The sequence below is a fragment of the Periplaneta americana genome, chromosome 13 (genome assembly GCF_040183065.1).
Source record: "Periplaneta americana isolate PAMFEO1 chromosome 13, P.americana_PAMFEO1_priV1, whole genome shotgun sequence".
NCBI classification, from domain to species: domain Eukaryota; kingdom Metazoa; phylum Arthropoda; class Insecta; order Blattodea; family Blattidae; genus Periplaneta; species Periplaneta americana.
This window is the reverse complement of record NC_091129.1, coordinates 108,332,504-108,354,436: the sequence shown is the minus strand read 5'-3', so window position 1 is coordinate 108,354,436 and position 21,933 is coordinate 108,332,504. Positions and strand designations below refer to the sequence as shown.

The 21,933-nt window shown below is 35.3% G+C and overlaps 1 protein-coding gene across 8 annotated transcripts in view; it reads left to right on the top strand.

Moving 5' to 3' along the window:
* LOC138712209 (acyl-CoA Delta-9 desaturase-like) overlaps positions 1 to 21,459 on the top strand; it is a 197,800-nt gene extending 176,341 nt beyond the window's left edge. For 7 of the 8 annotated variants that reach the window (XM_069843738.1, XM_069843734.1, XM_069843731.1 and 4 more), the window contains exons 2-6: positions 2,668 to 2,933; positions 10,756 to 10,886; positions 11,660 to 11,865; positions 15,073 to 15,255; positions 17,575 to 21,459. In XM_069843738.1, the coding sequence (XP_069699839.1) occupies positions 2,668 to 2,933; positions 10,756 to 10,886; positions 11,660 to 11,865; positions 15,073 to 15,255; positions 17,575 to 17,971 (1,183 nt within the window). In that variant the 3' untranslated portion in view covers positions 17,972 to 21,459. Of the gene's footprint in view, positions 1 to 1,854; positions 1,925 to 2,667; positions 2,934 to 10,755; positions 10,887 to 11,659; positions 11,866 to 15,072; positions 15,256 to 17,574 lie in introns of all 8 variants that reach the window. The other variant, XM_069843736.1, reaches the window with a different exon arrangement.
* The last annotated feature ends 474 nt before the right edge of the window (positions 21,460 to 21,933 follow it).

Sequence of the window (21,933 nt, the reverse complement as noted above, 5' to 3'; positions counted from 1 at the left end):
CAGATGTCTAGAGAATTAAAGATGATCCAGATTTGACACGAAATATTTGCTTTAGTGATGAAGCGACTTTTTTTTTTAAATGGGTTTGTCAACAAATACAATTGTAGGTACTGGGGCATTGAAAAACCTCATGTGTTTCATGAAGATAATAATTTATTACACAACATAAAAAACACAAATATTATTCTCTCAGAAATACATATTTTCACAAAGCGGAACGCAGGAATATTCTGGCATAACAGTTATTATTTATTTTCGAATAGATTCACTTCAAAACTTTCCTTTTTTGCTAAACATTCACCGCATAAACTTCACAATTTTATTTCGCAGATAACTTCATGTGAAACGAATAATGTGCACATACCGACTAGTGTAATGGAGCCATCTATCGGTGCTAGTTCTGAATCTGTACAGCCCTATTCGCCTTGCGTATACGGCAACTTCTTTTACTCGTCTGTTGTGCTGGTTCCCGACCCCTCAGGCGTTACCAATTTGCCATATTAATAGCAAAATATCCCGTCATGTAATGAAAACATAATGTACCTATTACGTTAGTAAACAATTTAGTGTTACAAAATAATGATACTACTTATTTCAGTACTTTGTATGTACAAATATTATGGCCATAGAATCTTGCATTCTAACTTTATTTCCTATTAATATAATTAAAAATCTCACTCACTCACTCACTCACTCACTCACTCACTCACTCACTCACTCACTCACTCACTCACTCACTCACTCACTCACTCACTCACTCACTCTTTCCTTTTTCCATCTTTCTCTTAATCTCCGCATATGATCCATATATCTTAATGTTGTGTGTCGTCTGATATCTTCTTCTGGCTCGAACTTTCCTCCCGTTCACCATTCCTTTCAGTGCATTCTTCAGTAAGTAATTTCTTCTTAGCCAATGGCCCAGCCAATTTTTTTTTTCCTCTTCCTGATTAGTTTGAGCATTATTCTTTCTTTACTCATTCTTTCCAGCACAGTTTCATTTCTTATTCTTTCTGTTTAATTCATACATTCCATTGTTATCCACACCCACATTTCAAATGCTTTCAGCCATTTCTTTCCACTTCGTGGTAATGCCATGTTTCTGCCTCATACAATGCCACACTCCACACAAAGCACTTTACTAATTTCTTTCTTAGTTCTTTTTCCAGAGGTCCGAAGTAGATGCTCATGTTTTCTATGAAAAGCTTCCTTTGCCATTGTTATCCTCCTTTTGACTTCATAGGAACAGAGCTCATATTAGTGTACTACAAACAGTACTGCCCAGGTATTTGAAGATGTCCACTTGTTCTTGCCTTATTTAGAATTCTCACGCTTACCGTCTTTATTTTTCTTCCGATAACCATGACAAAAAACATGAAAACATGGTCTTCTCTTCATTCCATACTGCTCACAGCTGTTGTTTAGCTCCAGTAGGGTAGACCAGGGTAATTGTAAACAGATGCTGTGAGAAATACAAAACTGTCAATATACAAATTTTAATTCGGGGAATATTTAAATTAACATATTGACTAACCTATAAAGCAGTTTGGTGCCAAATAGGAGTAACTGCTTAGTTGTGAACGAATGTTTTGTAAGAGTCTACAAAAAAAAAAGTTGGGAAAGAATTTTGCTTCACCTTCATTTTTGGCATTGTAAGTAAACGTACAGTGCTATTTTTTTAGAATATGTTGTTTTTATGAGTAATGTATAGTAGTTAACATTTATTACAATGGTTTTGAGATCTCTCATAATCTCAGTTTATTAAATTATGACGTGTTTACATTTGCCCCATTTTTTTTTATTGCTTGGAGGTAATTGTAAACATGTTTTACTATGGTTACATTTCGTACTTTTCAGTAATGAAAGAGACCCCCACCCAACTACACTGTGGAGGATTTAGAGAGGGCTGCCACAGATGTGAAAAATGGTAATTACAGTTATCGTGAAGCTCAGGAGAGGTACTGAGTTCCTATATATCCGTCATATATCATAGGTCAAAGGGACGAAATATACCAGTGACCAAAATTGGAGTTGGAAGGAGTACAGCTCTTTCTTCTGAAACAGAACAAAAATGTTCAGTGTCTTATAGCCCGTGCGAAAATTGGTGTTTACAATTACCCCTCTCTCAAAGGAGTAAATGTAAACAGGTGGGGTAAATGTAAACTAGCAATTAGAAGATAAAAAGTCAACCTTATTATTATTATTATTATTATTATTATTATTATTATTATTATTATTATTATTATTATTTTAAACCCATTTTCAGAAAAAAGAAAAATCTGAAAATAACACAATGTTTCTTTGTCATGCTTACCGTTACTGACGGTTGTGTAATGTTGAAATATATTTGAAAAATCAGTGCAAAGTGTTTACAATTACCATGGTCTACCCTACCAGATCTCTTAGTATCATATCCTCTTCAAATTTCATGCACTTTATTCTTATTCCTCCTATTATCACCCCTCCCGTGATCTGAAAACTGTTCTTCACTAAATCCTTCAAGTAGATATTGAACAGAGTAACTGATTAGGCGTTCTTGTCGTACTCCTCTCCCTGTTTCACTTTCCTCTGACATTTCTTTTTCTGTCCTGATGTTGACTCGTTGGTTCATATAAAGATTAATAAATAATTAGATATGACTTTTTTATAGTTTAATTTCTATTTTTTTAGAACATTAACAACAATGAGAGGTTCGAACACGACCGTTGTTACGACGGAGACACGGACTCGCGAGGAGTTCACGCCGTCTGTGTGTAACGGAAGCGACAAGAGACGAGTGATAAATGGAACAGGGGCGTCGATCAGCGGCAAGACGCCAGGATACAAGCCTGAAATCGTGTGGAGGAACGTAATCATCTTCGTGTACGTTCACGTATGCGCTGTCTATGCGGTGTATCTGGGATTCACCAAAACCAAAGGTGCCACATTGCTTTTCGGTAAGAGATTACATTTTTTCTTTCATATTTAGCAAGTTTTTAAGTTAATTCACATTTTTTCATTACAAAAATCACTTATAAAACAGTGCTATACAGAATGTACACATATAAACTGCCAAAAAATACCGGCGATAGAGCATAAATAACTAAAGAAGAAAGTCAAGTAGGTCTAATGTTTTCCAGAACGAAATGTGTTTTATGAGTAGACTTCGTGGAATTGCCACGAGATTCGCAAGGTTTACTGTGCACGAGGTATAGACTTTGTGAGAAGAGGGCGTGCAAAGGATGGAGTATGCCTCTGATGTAAACAATCAGCAGTATACTGCGGTTACAATAAAACCTGTATCCTGCATTCAAGAAATATAATGAATGATCATTGAAATAGAAAATGTCTAAACATGTAAATACACAATTATTTTATAGTGAGATATATTAACTCTTAAAATTTAATGTAATATACTCACATCATCCTTGAATATGTACATTACAGTGAAGAGTTACGTACATTTTGAGTGACTGCAAAGTAACCTCCTCCGATGGTCACTTAAACAGTTTTTATATCGGGAAAATGTACGTTCAACATCACACGATGTAATACGTGCACATTTGAAGAACATAAAGTCACTACTTTTTAGTACACCAACTTCAGATGTCTTGTCGTGACCTGATAGTACATCATTTATAATACGAAGTTGTGAATAGACAGAATTTTTTAGCAATAATGTTTCTCAACTTACATTTCACTTTTTTCTGAGATTAGTGAATTGTTATTTTGGATAACGGTTTGTGATACTTTATCCACTATATTAAGGGCTTCTGAGAGTTGTAGTTTAGACGAGTCTAACAGGATGATGCTTTTGGACACGATTTTAAAATTAGAATCAATGAACAGAATATCTCCCAATAGCTATTCAGAAAGCAATGTCTTTACAGCTGCAATAGCGGAACTGTCTGTGCTATCCAATGCATCAATTACTTCCATTATTTTGCCGTAATGTTCTGCATAATAATTAACAGCATTCAACCACGTTCCCCAACGGGTCAAGACTGGCTGCGGGGGTAAGGGTATTCCAGGAGCAATTGTTTGGAACAGCAACACTCTCATTGTAGTATGTTTGATTGAATTCTTGTGTGCACTGAACAAATGATAAGCTTTGACTATTCCAACTACAGTAATGCAAAAACAAGTACTTACATAATAGGTATGCATTAGCTGTAGCTGCTCTGTCTATTTGGACAGGTCACAACTCTTAACATGAACTGCTTATACTACGAAACCGGGCGGTCGCTCACCTCCTCTATACTACCTTACATCGGCAACCTGATTGCATGCTGCGTGTGGCAATTCAACGAAGTCTATTTATGAGTAACGTTCTTGAAAAAGAGAATAGACAGTCATTATCTACAGTGGATTCTCCTAAGGTTGATAGAACAGAATTGAACGTTCAGTCCAATAAGGGTAGTGGATGTGGCAGGTGAGATGAATACAAATTCTTATTGGTTATCCATCAACGAATACAGTACTGTACTTGCATTTTCTGCCCGCCCCGAGACTTGTGTATGCGCTTCTAGTACCACAGTGGGTTTCGACAGTTCCATCTCACAAACGGCACAGTTCTCAAATAGAAAAAGAAGACTTCATTAATTTAAAATCAGTAATCAATATGGATGTCCTAATCAATAAAATATTCTGTTTTCCTTTAACAAAAGTATCACTACAAGACACAGAATCAATTCCCTTTTAAATGGCAAACCCGTTTCTTAGTGCCCATATAGGGGCGTGTCTAATTCTCCTACGTAAGCAGTCGAACTATAGGATGTCGAACTTGATTTCTGTCGAACTTAAGAGCTTCCACTGTACTTTGTCCGATGCGTACGCTGAAGCAGTAGTTTGTTACTCTGTTGTGTGCGCAAGGCCATTGGCAATGGTATTAATGTTCAGTCGAAATGTAAACACAAAATAATAATAATAATAATAATAATAATAATAATAATAATAATAATAATAATGCTACAAATCTTAAAAACTCTTAGGAAAATATTTGGGGCTAAGAGGGATGAAGTTACAGGAGAATGGAGAAAGTTACACAACACAGAACTGCACGCATTGTATTCTTCACCTGACATAATTAGGAACATTAAATCCAGATGTTTGAGATGGGCAGGGCATGTAGCACGTATGGGCGAATCCAGAAATGCATATAGAGTGTTAGTTGGGAGGCCGGAGGGAAAAAGACCTTTAGGGAGGCCGAGACGTAGAAGGGAAGATAATATTAAAATGGATTTCAGGGAGGTGGGATATGATGATAGGGAATGGATTAATTTTGCTCAGGATAGGGACCAATGGCGGGCTTATGTGAGGGCGGCAATGAACCTCCGAGTTCCTTAAAAGCAAGTAAGTAAGTACAAATCTTAAAAACGTGGTATTTTACAAATTAAAAATAAAATTACAAGACATTTTTTAATGTCACCAGACATTTTGTTCAGTAGACCGATATATACTGTCTATTTAATTTTGGCAGTGTACATCGTTTACACCTTGCATAAAAGTTTAATCAACACAAATAAATTCATAACAATTAAATGTACACTGGCGTTCAAAGATACCTGATCTAGAATTTTCTGGTCGTGTAAGCGAACTTCCTAACCACGGGGTAAGTCAGAACCAACGATTATAATAGAAATGGACAAAATTTGAAATTATCTCAGAGAAATTATATCTATTCCTCACACAATAACAGGTAACATAAAAACGAAACAAGTAATATCATCTTCAGTCTTGCATTTATATATTTTTTTTAATTGAAAAAAAAATCGGTCACATAATTCTGGGGGTTCCAAAAATCCCAAACCAAGTCTTCACAAAAAATCAAATTTTGGGACAATTTTGACTCTTGGTGCCCACAAATTTTAAATTCTAATTTATAATTCTGGTATAGGAATGTTGCAAAAGTGATACTCTTCATTTCTATCAAATGTAATTTCTGAAAAGTTTCCAAGACACTGCAAAAAAAAAATTAAAAGAAAATTATGTATAGTATACTCTACAACAGAACTGAAGAGGATATGGTACGGATGACGAAGAGCTGCGGAAACAAAAATTCTAAAATGGAGGTCAACCAAGGAGATGAAAGAAATGAAGGCCAAGGAAGAGATGGATGGCAGCATTCAACAAACTGAAAACCGGAATATAGGCGAGTCACAACGCACGTGCATGGTAGGGATAGGGATACGTCAGTGACGTCACGCTGCAGCGAAATAGGAACAAAACTGCTGGAAGGTTCAATGGCTATCATGGCGGCTGTACAAGCTGTTGGTGTGATACGCTAGCAAGATTTTGCGAAATTTCCATACTGTCATCTCGCTCAGATGGGACGACGCCTTCAAGAAAGAAGCAGGAGCACACTGGACTAGCACTGCACGAGACCGCAGCGACTGGGGAGACATCCGAAGAAGGAGGCAGGAAGTGCTAAACACGATCACCTAGTGCCCGACCGGAAAGAAGGGAGGAAGTGCGCGAAGTACGGAGTGACGAACACGATCGCAAAGAAGTGAGAGAGGGCTAAAGAGGTAAAGTGCGGAAGTGATCCAGTGACTGCCCAGAATTGAGCGAATTCCAACGAAGCTAACCACTTATGCAGACTAGCTCACCGCCTGAGTCTTACCGAGCTACCCCTCGCAAGAGGAGGCCTTAGCCCTTCAGGGACAAATCGACTATTCATTCATTCATTCATTCATCTCGCTCAAAGAAAAGAGAGCATAAATAATTTATTTCTTGAACCAGTAATAACTGGTCCGTTGACATGTTCATTCATAAGCTATTAACATATTGTTTTTACGTTGTGCACATTACAAACAATACAGCAGAATACACCGCCATGGCACAACTGATGCCATTCGTCTGCTAATTCCCGCCCTATACAAGAACCAATCAGATTCACTGATGGTGGCTGATGGATACTGCCACCATCTCTGCAAGCTGATGGAACCGGTGCGACAACGCTGGAGCATCAGTGACATCATTGCTGAAATTCGGAACACCGTGATGCCATCAGATTGCTCAGCGCTGAGATTCGGCATACGCTCGTCAGTACGACAAAAGAAAGAGACGGCGTATGGAATCCAGTGTACACACAATGATTCTCTATTGAGGCGGTGCTCCATCTTGTTGGAAGATTTTGCTGGGCTGTTTGTGTGCAGTCTCTGGAAATACGTATTCTTGTAGCTTGTGTAGGTGCGGAGGTGCTAAGACAGTAGGCTAAAGAAAAATATGCATGAGGCCACACCAAACATTTAGCTTAGTGCTATCTCAACTGTACGAGAGTCACATATTAGGACATTGTGGAGGTTAACTTTCTCAGACGAATGTAGAGTTGCCTCGTGAGAAAAGATAATATGCCTCAGAAATGTTTGTTTTCGTTAATGGGTTCTGGAATCTCAATTGCAAATTCTTGTCGCTGAGTTTTGTCGGTTGGCTTGATTTCTTGAATAATGTGTACCTTCTACGAGTAATATTCGCATCGACAGACAACCACCAGTGCCATCCACATCAGAGTCCACACTTGTGGAGTAACGGTTAGCGCGTCTGGTCGCGAAACCAGGTGGCCCGGGTTCGAATCCCGGTCGGGACAAGTTACCTGGTTGAGGTTTTTTCCGGGGTTTTCCCTCAACCCAATTTGAGCAAATGCTGGGTAACTTTCGGTGCTGGACCCCGGACTCATTTCACCAGCATTACCACCTTCACTTCATTCCGACGCTAAATAACCTGAGGTGTTGATACAGCCACTTAAATAAAAATAAAAAATCCACACCAGTGACGAAAATATTTAAGTTGAATTTTCCAATAAAAACGATAGAAATTTCGCTACGCCTTTGGTCTTCCTTTCATACATAGACAATCAAAATCAGGGAAGTTCGAGAGGACCTCCACAGCGTTAACTGAGGGACTTTAACAGACTGTTAACACGAAGAATGGCGTCCGTTTCTGTGAAGTGCTACCGTCTGAGCTACGTCGATGGTCAATACAGAATTAAAAGGTTAATAGTATAACAGCCTATTGGTTTGGTTTTGCTTGGTTTCACTTATTTAGAGACGTTCTATTCAACCGATACGGTCCGAAATTTTAACATTATGTTAATTCCAATTTTGAAACTAAAATCACTTTCAATATACGAAATATTACTGTCAATAATACGAAATATCATGCAAGTATAACGCTAGTGGCAACTCTCCATCACTATCACAATGTTCCTATAAAGTAAAAATAATATATAATTTTCAAATTGTAATTAACGTAATGTTAAAATTTCGCACACGAGCGCAAAAGGTGTGTTGATAAGGGGATAAATATTTTTTTTTTGGAAATTTATTATAACAATCTATTCAGCCTCCAAGAACACTGTCTATGCTTACATAATTATATCTATGAACATAAACTGTAAATTTTTTGTCAGGAAATTTCTGCATGTGTTTCAGAGTAACAGAGATGTAACTTTTTTTTACGTAATATGTCTAAACGAAGGGGTGCTTCAACAAAAAGTGTGACGAAATTCTGGTGCTCAAGATGTATAAAACCTTAGGCTGTTTTGATATTCCGTAACTCGCAAAGGGTGAGAGTAAGGATGGTACAAGAACTGCTGTAGCCTATTCTATTTATGTATATACGTATATGTTTAAAATTTTTCTCATGTTCGAAAACGATTTTGGAAAAAAATTGTAGTAATTCAGTTTAATTATAAATAAATTTTTCGTACATATGCAGCCTAACTCTTATTAATTTCGCTTCAGTGTTTTCATCAACAAAAGAACACGCATTTGGCCTCGGACTAGGCGATGCTTAAAGGGGTACTGAAGTAAAAATCACATGCTGGGATGATATATTCTAATCAACATGCAATTAATTGAGAGCTTCACCCGAATAACGGCGTATACGCTTATACGCCCGTTCTCCGACGATCAAGGGATTAGATAGTTGAATGCGTATAGTACACTGTAGTAAATTTTCGTAAGTCTAGCTTCAATACGTAACACAGGACACAATGTTACGCGTTTACGTTGAACGAGTGAACGCGCCTACTACAGCGGCAGTCACATGCTGTTGCAAGCCGTACTGTAGTAGGCCAATATTCGATGTTTAGGCCTGCTTCAGGTTGTCAGTTGCAGCAGTGAATCATGACCGAAAATATAGGAAAAAAGAAGCTTGTGAAGAAAACTGAAAACTAAATAAAGGAAAATGAATGGAAGCAGTGGCAAGTCATACACAACTTGTACAGTCAAGGAAATGGAAAAGAAGTTATTTACACCGGTAAGAAGAGAAGTATGAAAATGTGTACACATGAAATTTCAAAGGACGATCAACTCTCTATTTTTAAACGTTTTTGGGACATGGGTTCGAAATTAGAATATTATTTTATTACTTCTTGCCTTGAAAGAGTGAATCTAAAAGCTAAGAATCTTCAGTCATTCAAGGAAAGGGATAATGTGTGGAAATTTAGTGTTTTCTGTAATGGGGGCAAAAGAATTTATGTATGTCGAAATTTTCTATCGCGTCTATTGCAAATTACAGAGAAACGATTAACAACAGTTCAACATAAACTGGTTCCAGTTGACATACTGAGTGATAAAAGGGGTATACACACTTAAATAATCCTCATACAATCATGGTGCAAAAGTATAAACAAGAGCAAAACAGTACATCAGGGGTATTTTCAGCTTGAACCTCATAATCTGCATCATTTGTTTCCTTCAACATTTGGAAGACGGGAATGGAAGTGTCGCAGCTGAAACTTTTGACTCCAACACAAATGAATCCAGTGCCTTTGAAACCCTCCAAGGCGAAAGACTTAAGAGACCTCTTACAGTTTTCAGATGAAGATGGCCAAAGTTGGCTGAACTCAATGCTGAATAAAGCCAGGACATCATCACACAATGGTGAAGATGGCTCTAGCAACAATAGTGATGATGCATAAAGAATAAAAATAAATAAGAACAAGAAAACCATAAACTAAAAATGTAATCTTATTTTGTAGGCCTACTTGTGTAATTACTAAATGATTTTATTTAATACGTTATGGTAAATGTATATTTTATTTTGTTGAATTTATTTTATTTTACTTTTTTCAGACAAAATTATTAATAAAGTACGAGATGTTCCCATATATAATTAATTTTCATGCGAAGTTAGACACCTAGAACATCAGAATAATTAAAACAGTACTAAAATATATTGTCGCCGGAAAAAGGGCGTATACAGGGTTCCATATTATATTTATTTACTAATAGTAGAACATACTCTTTGCTGTTATGTTTCAATAATTTTGTTTTAAATATCCTCGAAACTATTTAACAGCGATGAAAAACTTTTTCGACGCAACTATGATGAACCTGACAGCTTATAAACATTGAAATTAGTTTATATCAGAGCTACATTTTGCTGTATACGCCCTTATTCGGGTGATGTCCTCAATTATACACATGCTGGATCACACTAGACCAATTATCGGCAAGATCAATGGTCCGTGACGTCATCCCTCAGAGCATTCGTGCTCTCTTTTAAGAACATCGGCATCCAGAGCTCTTAGTGGCGAAGAATAGCTGATAAGCTTTAAGTGAACTTTTCAATGACGCCATATACATCTGATACGTATATGCATTTCCGATGGTACTGATAGCATGGTAAATTAAGATAGATTTGTATCTCACCCAACTCAAATTGAACCAACAATTAACCCACTTTATCTAATTGAACAGTAAAACTAACCAACTATTTAACTTGGACCAGGTTTACCTGCCAGCGTGTACTGAACAAGCTTTGTCTTTGCAGGTTATTTAGTTGCTTCATGTGGTGGTTTCGGAATTACAGCAGGAGCACATCGTCTGTGGGCTCACAAATCGTATAAGGCCACCTGGCAACTAAGGGTCATACTTGCCATATTCCAGACGATTGCTTTTCAGGTTTGTATTGTAATTTATAATAAGAGGAACGAATGTTTCTGCAGATACTGTGTGTGTGCATAATATGTTTTATTTAACGACGCTCACAACTGGCGAGGTTATATCAGCGTCGCCGGTGTGTCGGAATTTTGTCCTCCAGGAGTTCTTTTACATGCCAGTAAATCTACTGACATGAACCTTTCGCATTTAAGCACCTGGCCCGGGATCGAACCTCGGGCATAGAAGGCCAGCCCTATACCAACTGCTCCAACCAGGCTGACTATATATATATAGTAACTCCGACAGTAAAAAAAGTAACAGGGGATTCATAAGATTCCTGTAATCGCGTGAAACGTTAATGCTTTTGGTTGGTTGTTGTGATATTTAATAGATTTTTAAGGAATTGGTTTTTATTTGTAAGGATTGTTAATATAATTGAAAGTGAAAAAATTAATTTAACGCAATTTTTGTTCGGAATATGTATTATGCAAAACATATTGATCACAGCTCAACTCTGGCTACTGGTAACAACCATTATGTATAGGCCTAATGAACAACGATCAAAATAGCCCTCATTTCTTATAAGAAATCTTAACTGAAGGCGACATTGTACTACAGCAGATTCAGTTATCTACACCAATAGGCTATTAAATGCATTTTGATTGACAAATAATTAATTGGCCAATCTTTGTATTTTACTACAAACTGCTTGAAATTTATGTCGCTTGTTTTGTTATTAATATCATGCAGTTGATTTTTTATGTTAAATTTGTTAAAATTGATTATACTTTCAGAATCACATCTATGAGTGGTCCCGTGATCATAGGGTGCACCACAAGTTCTCAGAAACAGATGCTGATCCTCATAATGCAAAGAGAGGATTCTTCTTCTCTCATGTAGGGTGGCTCCTTATGAAAAAACATCCTGATGTTATTAACAAGGGCAGGAAGGTGGACATGAGCGATCTGGAAGAAGATCCTGTTGTTGTCTTTCAGAGGAAGTGAGTACATATAAAACACACAACTGAAGTAATTTGAAAGCTCTTTATCTCAGTCTTCATCATGTAATAATCAGCTGTTTATACAAAATTTCATTACATTTTCTCTACTGACATCACTTCAAGCTTTGAAGCGTTATAATTATTATAATATTTACAGTAGAAAAACATAAACATCACTGTAATGGGCAAGCAATGTTTTTTATCATACTTGGTGGTATCTCTCGAGAATGTCTTGAAGAGAAGGGTAGGCTACCTTTGATGCATCAGAAGAGAATATTTGGGAATACAAATATTGCGGGTAGCAAGAATAATTGCCATCTACGATCAGACAGAATTCACAGACGAATAATTTTTCAAATGTAATTTAGAATCTAGTATATCTGAAAGAAGGAATTTAGAGGCTATTGAAACCTAGTGTCTAGTATAGCTTTGACAAAAAATACAGTATTTTTTTAAGTTGTAATCTAGGATCCGACAGTGTAAAAGGAAAGAATTCAAAGTCTATCGATTTTTGAGATGGAATTTAACACCCATTGTGTCTAAAAAGATGTCATAGTCGGTAGATCTTTGATATGTAACTTTTAGTAGGTTATTTTATGACGCTTTATCAATATCTTAGATTATATTTTAGCGTCTGAATAAGATGAAGGTGATAATGCCGGTGAAATGAGTCCGAGGTCCAGCACCGATTGTTATCCACCATTTGCTCATATTGGGTTGAGAGAAAACTCCGGAAAAAACTCCCCGACTGGGAATCGAACCCTGGCCATCTGGTTTCGCGGCCAGACGTGCTAACAATTACTTCACAGATGTGGACTTGATATGTAATTCAGAATTCATACTTAAAAGAAAGAATCCAGAGACCAGTTAGTAGAGAGAAAAAAATATCTGCTACTTCTTTGCTACTATTTTAGAAGGTGTCCTATACGCATTACTAGTAAGTGACTAAAGGGAATTGATAGCATCAATAGATATTGAATTTTAGCGCCGGTATATTTTTTGGATATAATTTAGCACACACATAATGTCTGCAAGGAAAATTTGATAGTCTGTAGGTTTTGATACGTAATCCAGAATTTATCGTAATTGGAAAAGAGAATCCAGTGGCCAGTAGATCTTTGAGATAAAATTAGGATCCAGTATGTCTCGAGAGACAATTCGGTGGACTGTATGTTTTTTAGATAAAATTTACAATCCATGTACTCTATCACCGAGAAAGTTTCCATAGGCCAGTAGAAAAAGGATGAAAATGGTGTGTAGATTTTTATAAAGTACAGTATTATTTATAAGAGAGGTAAATGAAAATTGTGTTGTAGGCCTTTATGATTTATGCGGTTTTGTGGGCCTTTCGTCCACTACCTTTTGTCCACAATTTGTTTCGTCCATTACCTTTCGTCCACAACCGATTGGTCCATACAATTTACGTCCATTCATACATTTTGTCCACACCTTTTATGTCCATAACCTTTCGTCCATTTTAGAATAAATATTTGTGTTTTCCACCTACAATTACAACACTGGAAACATGGCTATGGAATGTGTAAGAAGCAGTTTTGAGTGAGGAACAGAGGATTAACAATGCCGTCGAAGGTTGGCATAGTAAATAGTTGTACAGCATTTGGAAGTCTTGCTGGATGAACAGGAATCAAATGAGCAGGTGATTACTCAACTGTTGGGAGGACACACGCGAGTCCATGCACCATTAAGTAAGACATATGTCAATAATCATGAACGCATCAGGGAAATGGTTACACCAGCGTATAGATAATTATACAGTATAGACACTTCGCGTCGGCACATTTGATGCAGCAGGACTGATTTCAATGACCTTCAAACTAGTTTTAGCGTGATATTCTGCTTTCTCCCAGGAGTTTGCACTGACATACACCAGCTAGCAGTCGACACAGCGGAAATATAACACATACAATTAATACATCTAGGTAAATTATGTATTCAAATAAAATAAATTGGACCGATGAAATAATAAATCCGTCATTAACTTTAACGTCTAGACTCTAGAGTTCCTTTATAATGAGAGCTGAGACGTTGACCCCAACAACAATTAACATATGTAATAATTTGATAGCACTGGAAATGGAGAAACAGAACTTCTTATGAGAAGTAAAACCGTATACTTATATTATATTGTATACAAATATTAAACTAATTTGATACATAATTTTATAATATATTATATTATTTTATAATATAATTTATTATATCTAAAATATAAAAAATTATTATTACAACTATTTTCTCACTGAGAAATATGGAAAAGCTGTTAACTTGAATTTATTTGAAGTAAAGCGTTACTGGATTAGGTATGCAATAAGGTAGGCGATGTTTGGATCCTGTGTCTCAACTCTTCTCTTAATTATTATCTTAGCGTGTGCTCGATTACACTAACCTCTAGCTCTTGAAAGTGGAACTAAACGCCGGCGCACAAAGAAACAAAACACAGGAAAATTCGCTCAATGTCCATTCTATATAATCCCTATTCGCTGGTAACACGGTATGAAGACTACAAGAACGACGGCCGGCTAGAAACGTATTTGAGAGGAATTTCATGTACTAGATTAAAAATTAACCCTGCTGAAGTTCTTCAGGAAGAAGAAAATTATGATTAATTATGTTTATAATACAAACAGTATGTACATTCAACAACACATTTAAATTCAAATAAATTACTTTTTCACCAAATGAATTATGTTTCATGTCATCTATTTTTTTGCCATAGTGGACGAAATGATCAGTAGACGAAAACATAATGGACGAAACATGAAAATGGACTAAATGGTTGGTGGACAAAACTTAATGGACGAATTATGAAATGGACAAATGTGTTAGTGGAAAAAAAAAGTGGACGAAACGTAGAGGACCAAAGGCCCTTTAACGATTTATTCTGAATACTTTGTTTATGCTCTGACTCTTATACGCATTTTTATATTAATTGTAATTCATATAAATTTAAATACAATTTTAATATTCTCATTTCACTTCTTATAATAAATTAATTTAGTCTGCGGATATATGTGGATATAAAGTGTAATAACTTGATTCCATTTTATCTAGTCATCAATAATGGAAAAATGCACATTATCTAGTGTACGTTCTCTTGCTTATCATGATTATATCTTTAAAAATACTGTACACACAAAAAATTAACCTCAATATGCCACCGTAACACAAAATATTTCATATTTAAAGGTACTACCTCATTCTGATGCCCCTGTTAACATTCGTACTTCCAACAATAGTACCAATTTACTTGTGGAATGAAGATCCATGGGTGTCATGGTACACCTGTTTGCTTCGATGGGTCCTGGGTCTCAACTTCACGTGGCTTGTCAACAGTGCAGCCCACATGTGGGGTAACAAGCCTTATGATCGGTGAGTACAGTGTTGTAATTACTTTAATTCAGACGAGAATAAATCGTGAGAAAAATATTGTCATAGATCCGTAACACAAAAGTATGATATATTATATTGTACGAGAGTTGGGCCATAAGTCATGGCAACTTTTTTTTTCGAAGGTAAGGTTAGTATCACAAAATGTCATATGTTGCATGGAAACCGTGCATAGTGTATGTCCACAACACAAGATGGCTCTGTACTTGTCTGTAATAGAACAGAGTAATGTTAAATCAGTTGTCAGTGTAGCCCCGCGCAGAATGGATGTAACCCGTGTTGAACAACACTCGTATATCAAAATAGCCGTTTTCCGTGGGAGGAATGCCACAGAGAGTTGGTAGAAGCTATCGGGAATAATATCCTTCCATAACGGACAGTCGCGAGGTGGGTAGTTACTTTGAGGGCCTTTAGAACGGGTATGTGTGCTGTAATGATTCTGGCACAGGAACCCTGCAATGTTATGGCAATGACCGTAATAAACATGAGGAGCAAAATGTTGGCGTGTTGTTATATATTATAATATATATAGAAAATAAATTCCTATTTAATTTACAATTTGCAGACGATCAAGCTGTGATTGCCCAAGATCTTTTTGATTTAGAATTTATGATCTAAAGATTAAACAAATTTTATGAATCCTGGGGTCTCTCTATAAATTATAAGAAGACAGAATATTTGGCCATTAATACTAAAAGTAGTGATAATATTATTATAGATGATGAAATTGAGATTAAACAAGTTAACCAGGCAAAATACCTAGGTACAATTATAACTAAAACAGAAGATATTGGCGAAGAGGAAATAAAAAACGGAATTGAACAAAATAAAAAAAAATTATGACATGTTTAAATTCTATATGGTGGGATAAACATGTTTTGAAAGATACCAAACAATATATTGGCAAAATGTTAGTGAAATGGATTATTTGAGACGAAGTGCTAGAGTCTCCCGCTTGGACCACATTAAAAATGAAGAAATTAGGCATAGAATGGATGCTGAAGAAACAGTGTTAAATAGAATAGAAAATAAGAGTTTGAAGTGGTTTGGTCATCTGATGACAATGGGCGAAGATAGATGGCCTAAACAAATTTACCAGTGGAAACCTCCAGGCAGTAGAGGAAGAGGTAGACCAAAAAGAACTTGAGACAACGAAGTAATGGAGGTCATGCACAAGAGGGGGTTGAGGACTGAAGACCCACAAGACAGAAGGCTTTGGAGGATTGGCACAGGAAGACGGCAGTAGCTGTAGAATCCTGAATATATATATATATATATATATATATATATATATATTATATTATATTATATTATATTATATTATATTATATTATATTATCAGAAGAGGATAAGAATCGATCGGGACTACAGCAGGGAAACGAGAAACAAAAAGATGTTAATGCCGTTTCTAAAAGAAGCTTGAGCGAAATTTTGGTGAAGGATAAACTCAAGATAAATATTCGACCTAGATTATTGCCAGCAGAACTTCTCATCACAGGAGTCCATGATTAGAGAACTGCCAAGGAAAGAGAACAACAGAGTGTACAGTAAAAAGAAGAGTCCGGTGAATGCCGAGGGGAAAAGTAACTAAGAAATGAAGAGTGCACTGCAAGAATGGATGTCACTTTCTTGTCGAAAATGAACAAAGACTGTCAATGCATAGCTTAAGACATATAGAATGTACATACAGAGTTATATGGCATTAACACTGATAGTCATTGCCCAGTAATGATCGGAAAATCACAGTTAAGCTTTGAGCGCTAAGCATTTCAAACTTTCCATTGCTTCTCCTGCAAAATGTATTCCAAATGACATCCATCATTCTTGCAGTGGACTCTTCAAATGTAAAAGAAGACAAAAGTGGTCCAGCCGTCATTCATGGATAGCGTGATGATTAAAGGGAATGAAGGATGTAGGCTATGTGGGAGAGAATAAGAATGTCAGAAGTCAGCTGTGGAATTTAAGGCTAAGCGTAGAACATGAATTGATGTAGCAGTCTTTAGCTTGATGTGATTTTAGAGTCTAAAGTCATAAAATTTCTGCTTTAGTGGTAATCAGTGTTGATATGCTAAAACAAAGAATAAAACAAGTTTATAATTCAAATAAAAATATTTTACAATAGAAGTGATATTCTGTATAAAAGTACTGGTTGACGACCGTGACAGAGGATGTCAGTTTCTCACTGATAGGGACAGGCTAAGAAATAATTTAAGACACACTTTGAAAATGCTTCATCATTTAGTTACGATTTACTTTGGGTCATTAATGAATATTATTCTGTTTGTTTTTATTTCTTTGCAGAAATATAAGTCCAGCGGAGAATCCTCTTGTGGCATTCTTGGCATATGGAGAAGGTTGGCATAACTACCATCACGTTTTTCCATACGATTACAAGACATCTGAATTGGTTTTCACCATAAATGCCGCTACAATATTCATAAACTTCTTCGCCCTTTTTGGCTGGGCATATGATTTGAAGACTATTTCAAAGGAAACAATAATGAAAAGGGTAGGAAGGACAGGCGACGGTTCCCATAAAGCTTATGAAAATAATAATATAACCCAAATAATCAATGATTTACATAGTGAAAGCAAAGAAAATGTTTGGGGTTGGGGTGATGAAGATATGAAAGAGGAGGACTATAAGTGTGTTGAAATAGTAGATAAGACTGGACATGGAAAGTTATCAAAAAATTAAATATGGCAAATAATGTATTGCCGAATTCAACCATTACGAATGTACAGAAAGACTCGATATTGCCTTTAGAGTGCCTTTGTGATCATGAATCTATATTTGGCTTAAAGCAGGTCTACTTTAATGGAAAGATTGTTTCAGTTTTGTTGCTAACGATAACTAAGCATAAATTACATCTTCTATGTACAAGAACATGTATAACATGATTGTGACCAAGGCATTTATCAAGGTAAACTAAATTTTTACTAACAGGAATGCATATCTACGCATATGTTCTTGTTTATGACCCATCTCCAAGACTGTGTGAAGAAATATTGAATCGTTCAGTGCATTCTACAAAATTCGGCACTTGTTAATAAACTTATAATTCATACAAAATTATTTTGTTTTGATAGTATTATCAAGAAGCAGTCTATAATGTTTATACCAGCTTTTTTCAGTCTGACAGCACCTATAACTTTTGATAAAACAAACCATATTGTCTTCTTCTCTTTTTGTTGTTTTAACAACGGTTTATTCTTTTTATTTTTCTCTAGTTCCTTTTAAATATATGGGACTAAAATTTGTGTGTGTTGTTTGACTTGTGTGACAGTATTTTCACTTTTAAACTGCATCAACCACAATTTTATTATTGTAGTAACATCAGTAGGCCCAAGTTTCGTATACATAAATGAATTCAGAGATGTAGTGTTCTTGAAAATAGTTGTATGCCCAAAATATAATAAGGGTGTTATAATATACCACTGCAGTATACGAACTTTGCTTCAACTTCATTTCCGATGACGATGACGGATTGATTTGTGCTTTATTTTGTTTATGCTGTTACTATAAATAAATATTAGACTTAAATTTAAATTTATTAGATTTAAATCAATATTTAGGTTAATGTCAATGAATCCAAACTGAAATAAATTATAATTTATGAAAGAAATATTGTCAATACCGTATTGATTTATTACTGGAACAGTATAATTTGGAAGTTCTGAACCAATTAGTAATATTACTGGTAGGTCTATATGTTTCAAAAATAAGTTAGTACAAGTCGACGTTCAATTTAAATTTGTTCTAACACTGAAGTGAAGAAGAGGGATGTATAGCCTAAATTATACAGTTTATGGCAAGATTTCTAAATATAGGAGTTAGGCCTACGCTATGTTATTGATATTTACTATTTCCTTATCTATTTAACTTGCACACTCGAACAAGAAGTAAATATTTGCATACATAAAAGTGAAAGTTTAATTGAAAATGTAAACAAATAAAAATTGAGACATTCAAAACGAGGTAGATATCTTGATTATGATTATCTTGCTCCGCAAATAAAATGTAAAGGAATTTAAACATTCCTCTGAATTTTTAAATTTCCTTTATAAATATATAAATTGTAATCTCCATTATGTTTGTTTTATAGTACAAGTATTTTATTTTCGTTTATAATTTAGATGTAATTTGAACTTTGAGTGATAATAAATAATCCAATATAATTAAAGTTTTATTTTTACGAAACTTAATAAAATCTAATGATTTAGAATTTCGAGATATTATGAAAGAAAATAATTATTTTGTCATCGATAAAAGTGAAAAACTCTATACGCTTAAAGTAGTGTTAAAATTTACAACAAAAAGTAAAACCTTATTTATAGATTTAAAAATAATTTTCAATTATAATTTATTTAAGTACAAATATTGTACAGATTATTTACAAAAGTTTATAGATAAAAACGAGGTTGAAAAACGCTGGTCTAAAACAAAATTCCATAATAGGCCTATATCTATTTATTTCAATAAAATAAATGTGATTGCTGTCTTAGAAGAACAGGTACTGAACTTCATAATTCAAGATTTGTGCTTCAAAACAGGGTTGTGAAATCATATTATTAATCATGTGGAAGAAATTAAAGAATTATTTCTCTACAATTCAGTTGAAGGGTGTCTTGTTTGTTATGAGTTACCGGTACAACTATACTATACAGAGTGTCTGACTCAAACCGTTAATTGATTGTTTAGGTATCACGCACAACATGACTAGAGGGAGACACTTTTTGCCTTTGAAATTCTCTAACTCGCAGCGCTTGGATTTTAGTTTTGATAATGATTGAAAACAGCTAAAATAATATAGTCTACATAAACGGGTTGATTGATTAATATATTGATTCATACAATGCGTTTGAATAAAGAAACAAATTTTAATACGCGGATCTCTCAATGTAGCTAGTGGGTTCTATGAATATTTCGACTGCCCGTGAGGGTTCAATCTCCGGCTCTTCTTTTCGTACTCTATAATGTCAAACTTCGATAGCAGGTGATTCCACAAGGTTTTAGTTAATATTACTTTAAGACGGAAATATGTAATCTATGAAACATCTTATGAATCACAATGTTCCATAGCAGTAGCTACATACTCGTACATGGCCTTCGGTAATCATTCACGGTTCGAATCTCTGAAACTCGTGACAGCAAAAGTGAATGATAGCGCCAGATGAATTGAATATGCGATATTTCAGCAAGCAGTATACGTCGACATTATACAGCTCCATGCGGGTTGTCATTGAACTCGTATTTCGTAGACCATTTTTATATCATAGTCTAAATCTAAAGTTTTTCATGGTCTACCCAGGTTGTGACGCTCTCGTGGTAGTGTCGCTAGCAGTCACATTTTCAGAATATCTTAAAATAAAAGAATACATTTTGTTAAACTCTACGCTGTCTGTTCTTTTTACAGATACCTACTTATCATGCCCGTCAATTATTCCGAATTAAACAAAACAGATTAATTTGAGGGATTGGAGATAACTTATGTAATAAGAAATAATGCGAGAAAGAGCAAATGACTCCATAAAATCATTATCCATTGAAAAACGCGATTATAATAAACGTTGGAAAGCCGAAAGAAAATAAATAATTAACACAACAGATTGACTGCACATATTTACCATAAAATTATCACATGAAAATTAAAATTCGTAACATTCACGTGACAATGTCACTGGACGTTATACACACCTCTGATTCCACCTGCGATACATGAAATGCCTCCCATGTCTGGATTGATATATGGGCTGCCTAAACAAAAATGGACGATTTAAATCAGACACCTTGCAAAATATATTGATGTCTAGGAAGGCGTGAATGAATGAATGAATGAATGAATGAATGAATGAATGAATGAATGAATGAATGAATGAATGAATGAATCAATCAATCAATCAATCAATCAATCAATCAATCAATCAATAATTGAATGAATGAATGAATGAATGAATGAAATGGGAGGAAAATAGTTAAGAGGTATGAGATCGCACGTCCTTGTAAGGGAATTTGTGGCTGAAAGGAAATGTGTATGTGAGCTCAAAGCATGTTGACCACTTGTCTCACTCCAATTTTCGCGTTCCAGACATATATTCAGCTTAAACTATATATACATATAAATTGTATATACACAGTATAAATTTATGTATATCATTCAGCTTCAACTATACCTCTAAAATATTTGCCTTCTTGTTTCCTTTATATGAATTTTCTACCTGTCAATGTTTGTCACTCGTACTCCATAGTGTTACAGCGACTATTGTCTCTCAACAGAGGTGAGCATACTCGACCAACTGCTATATTTCCAAGACGGTGACGTTATTTTATAAGTGCACACGTATATTTTTTTAATTACCGTCAACCGGGGTTACTTTACACATTTTTTTTTTTTGCTTATTCGTTAAAATAATTGAAGATTATCAAGTTAGATACACAAATTAATTTTTATATGAATGTTCCTGGTTAATTTGAGTAAATTTGAAAATCTAGTGGTTGTACATATGCATTATGCCACACTTGTAAATAAATAATCACGTGTGTAAAGATGCCCCGTTTACGGGGTTACTTTACACACATATTTACTTTGCCTTATAATCGAGTATTCTGTTCAATATGATCCAACATTGCACTGTTTTAAGTACTGGGATTGGAAAGGT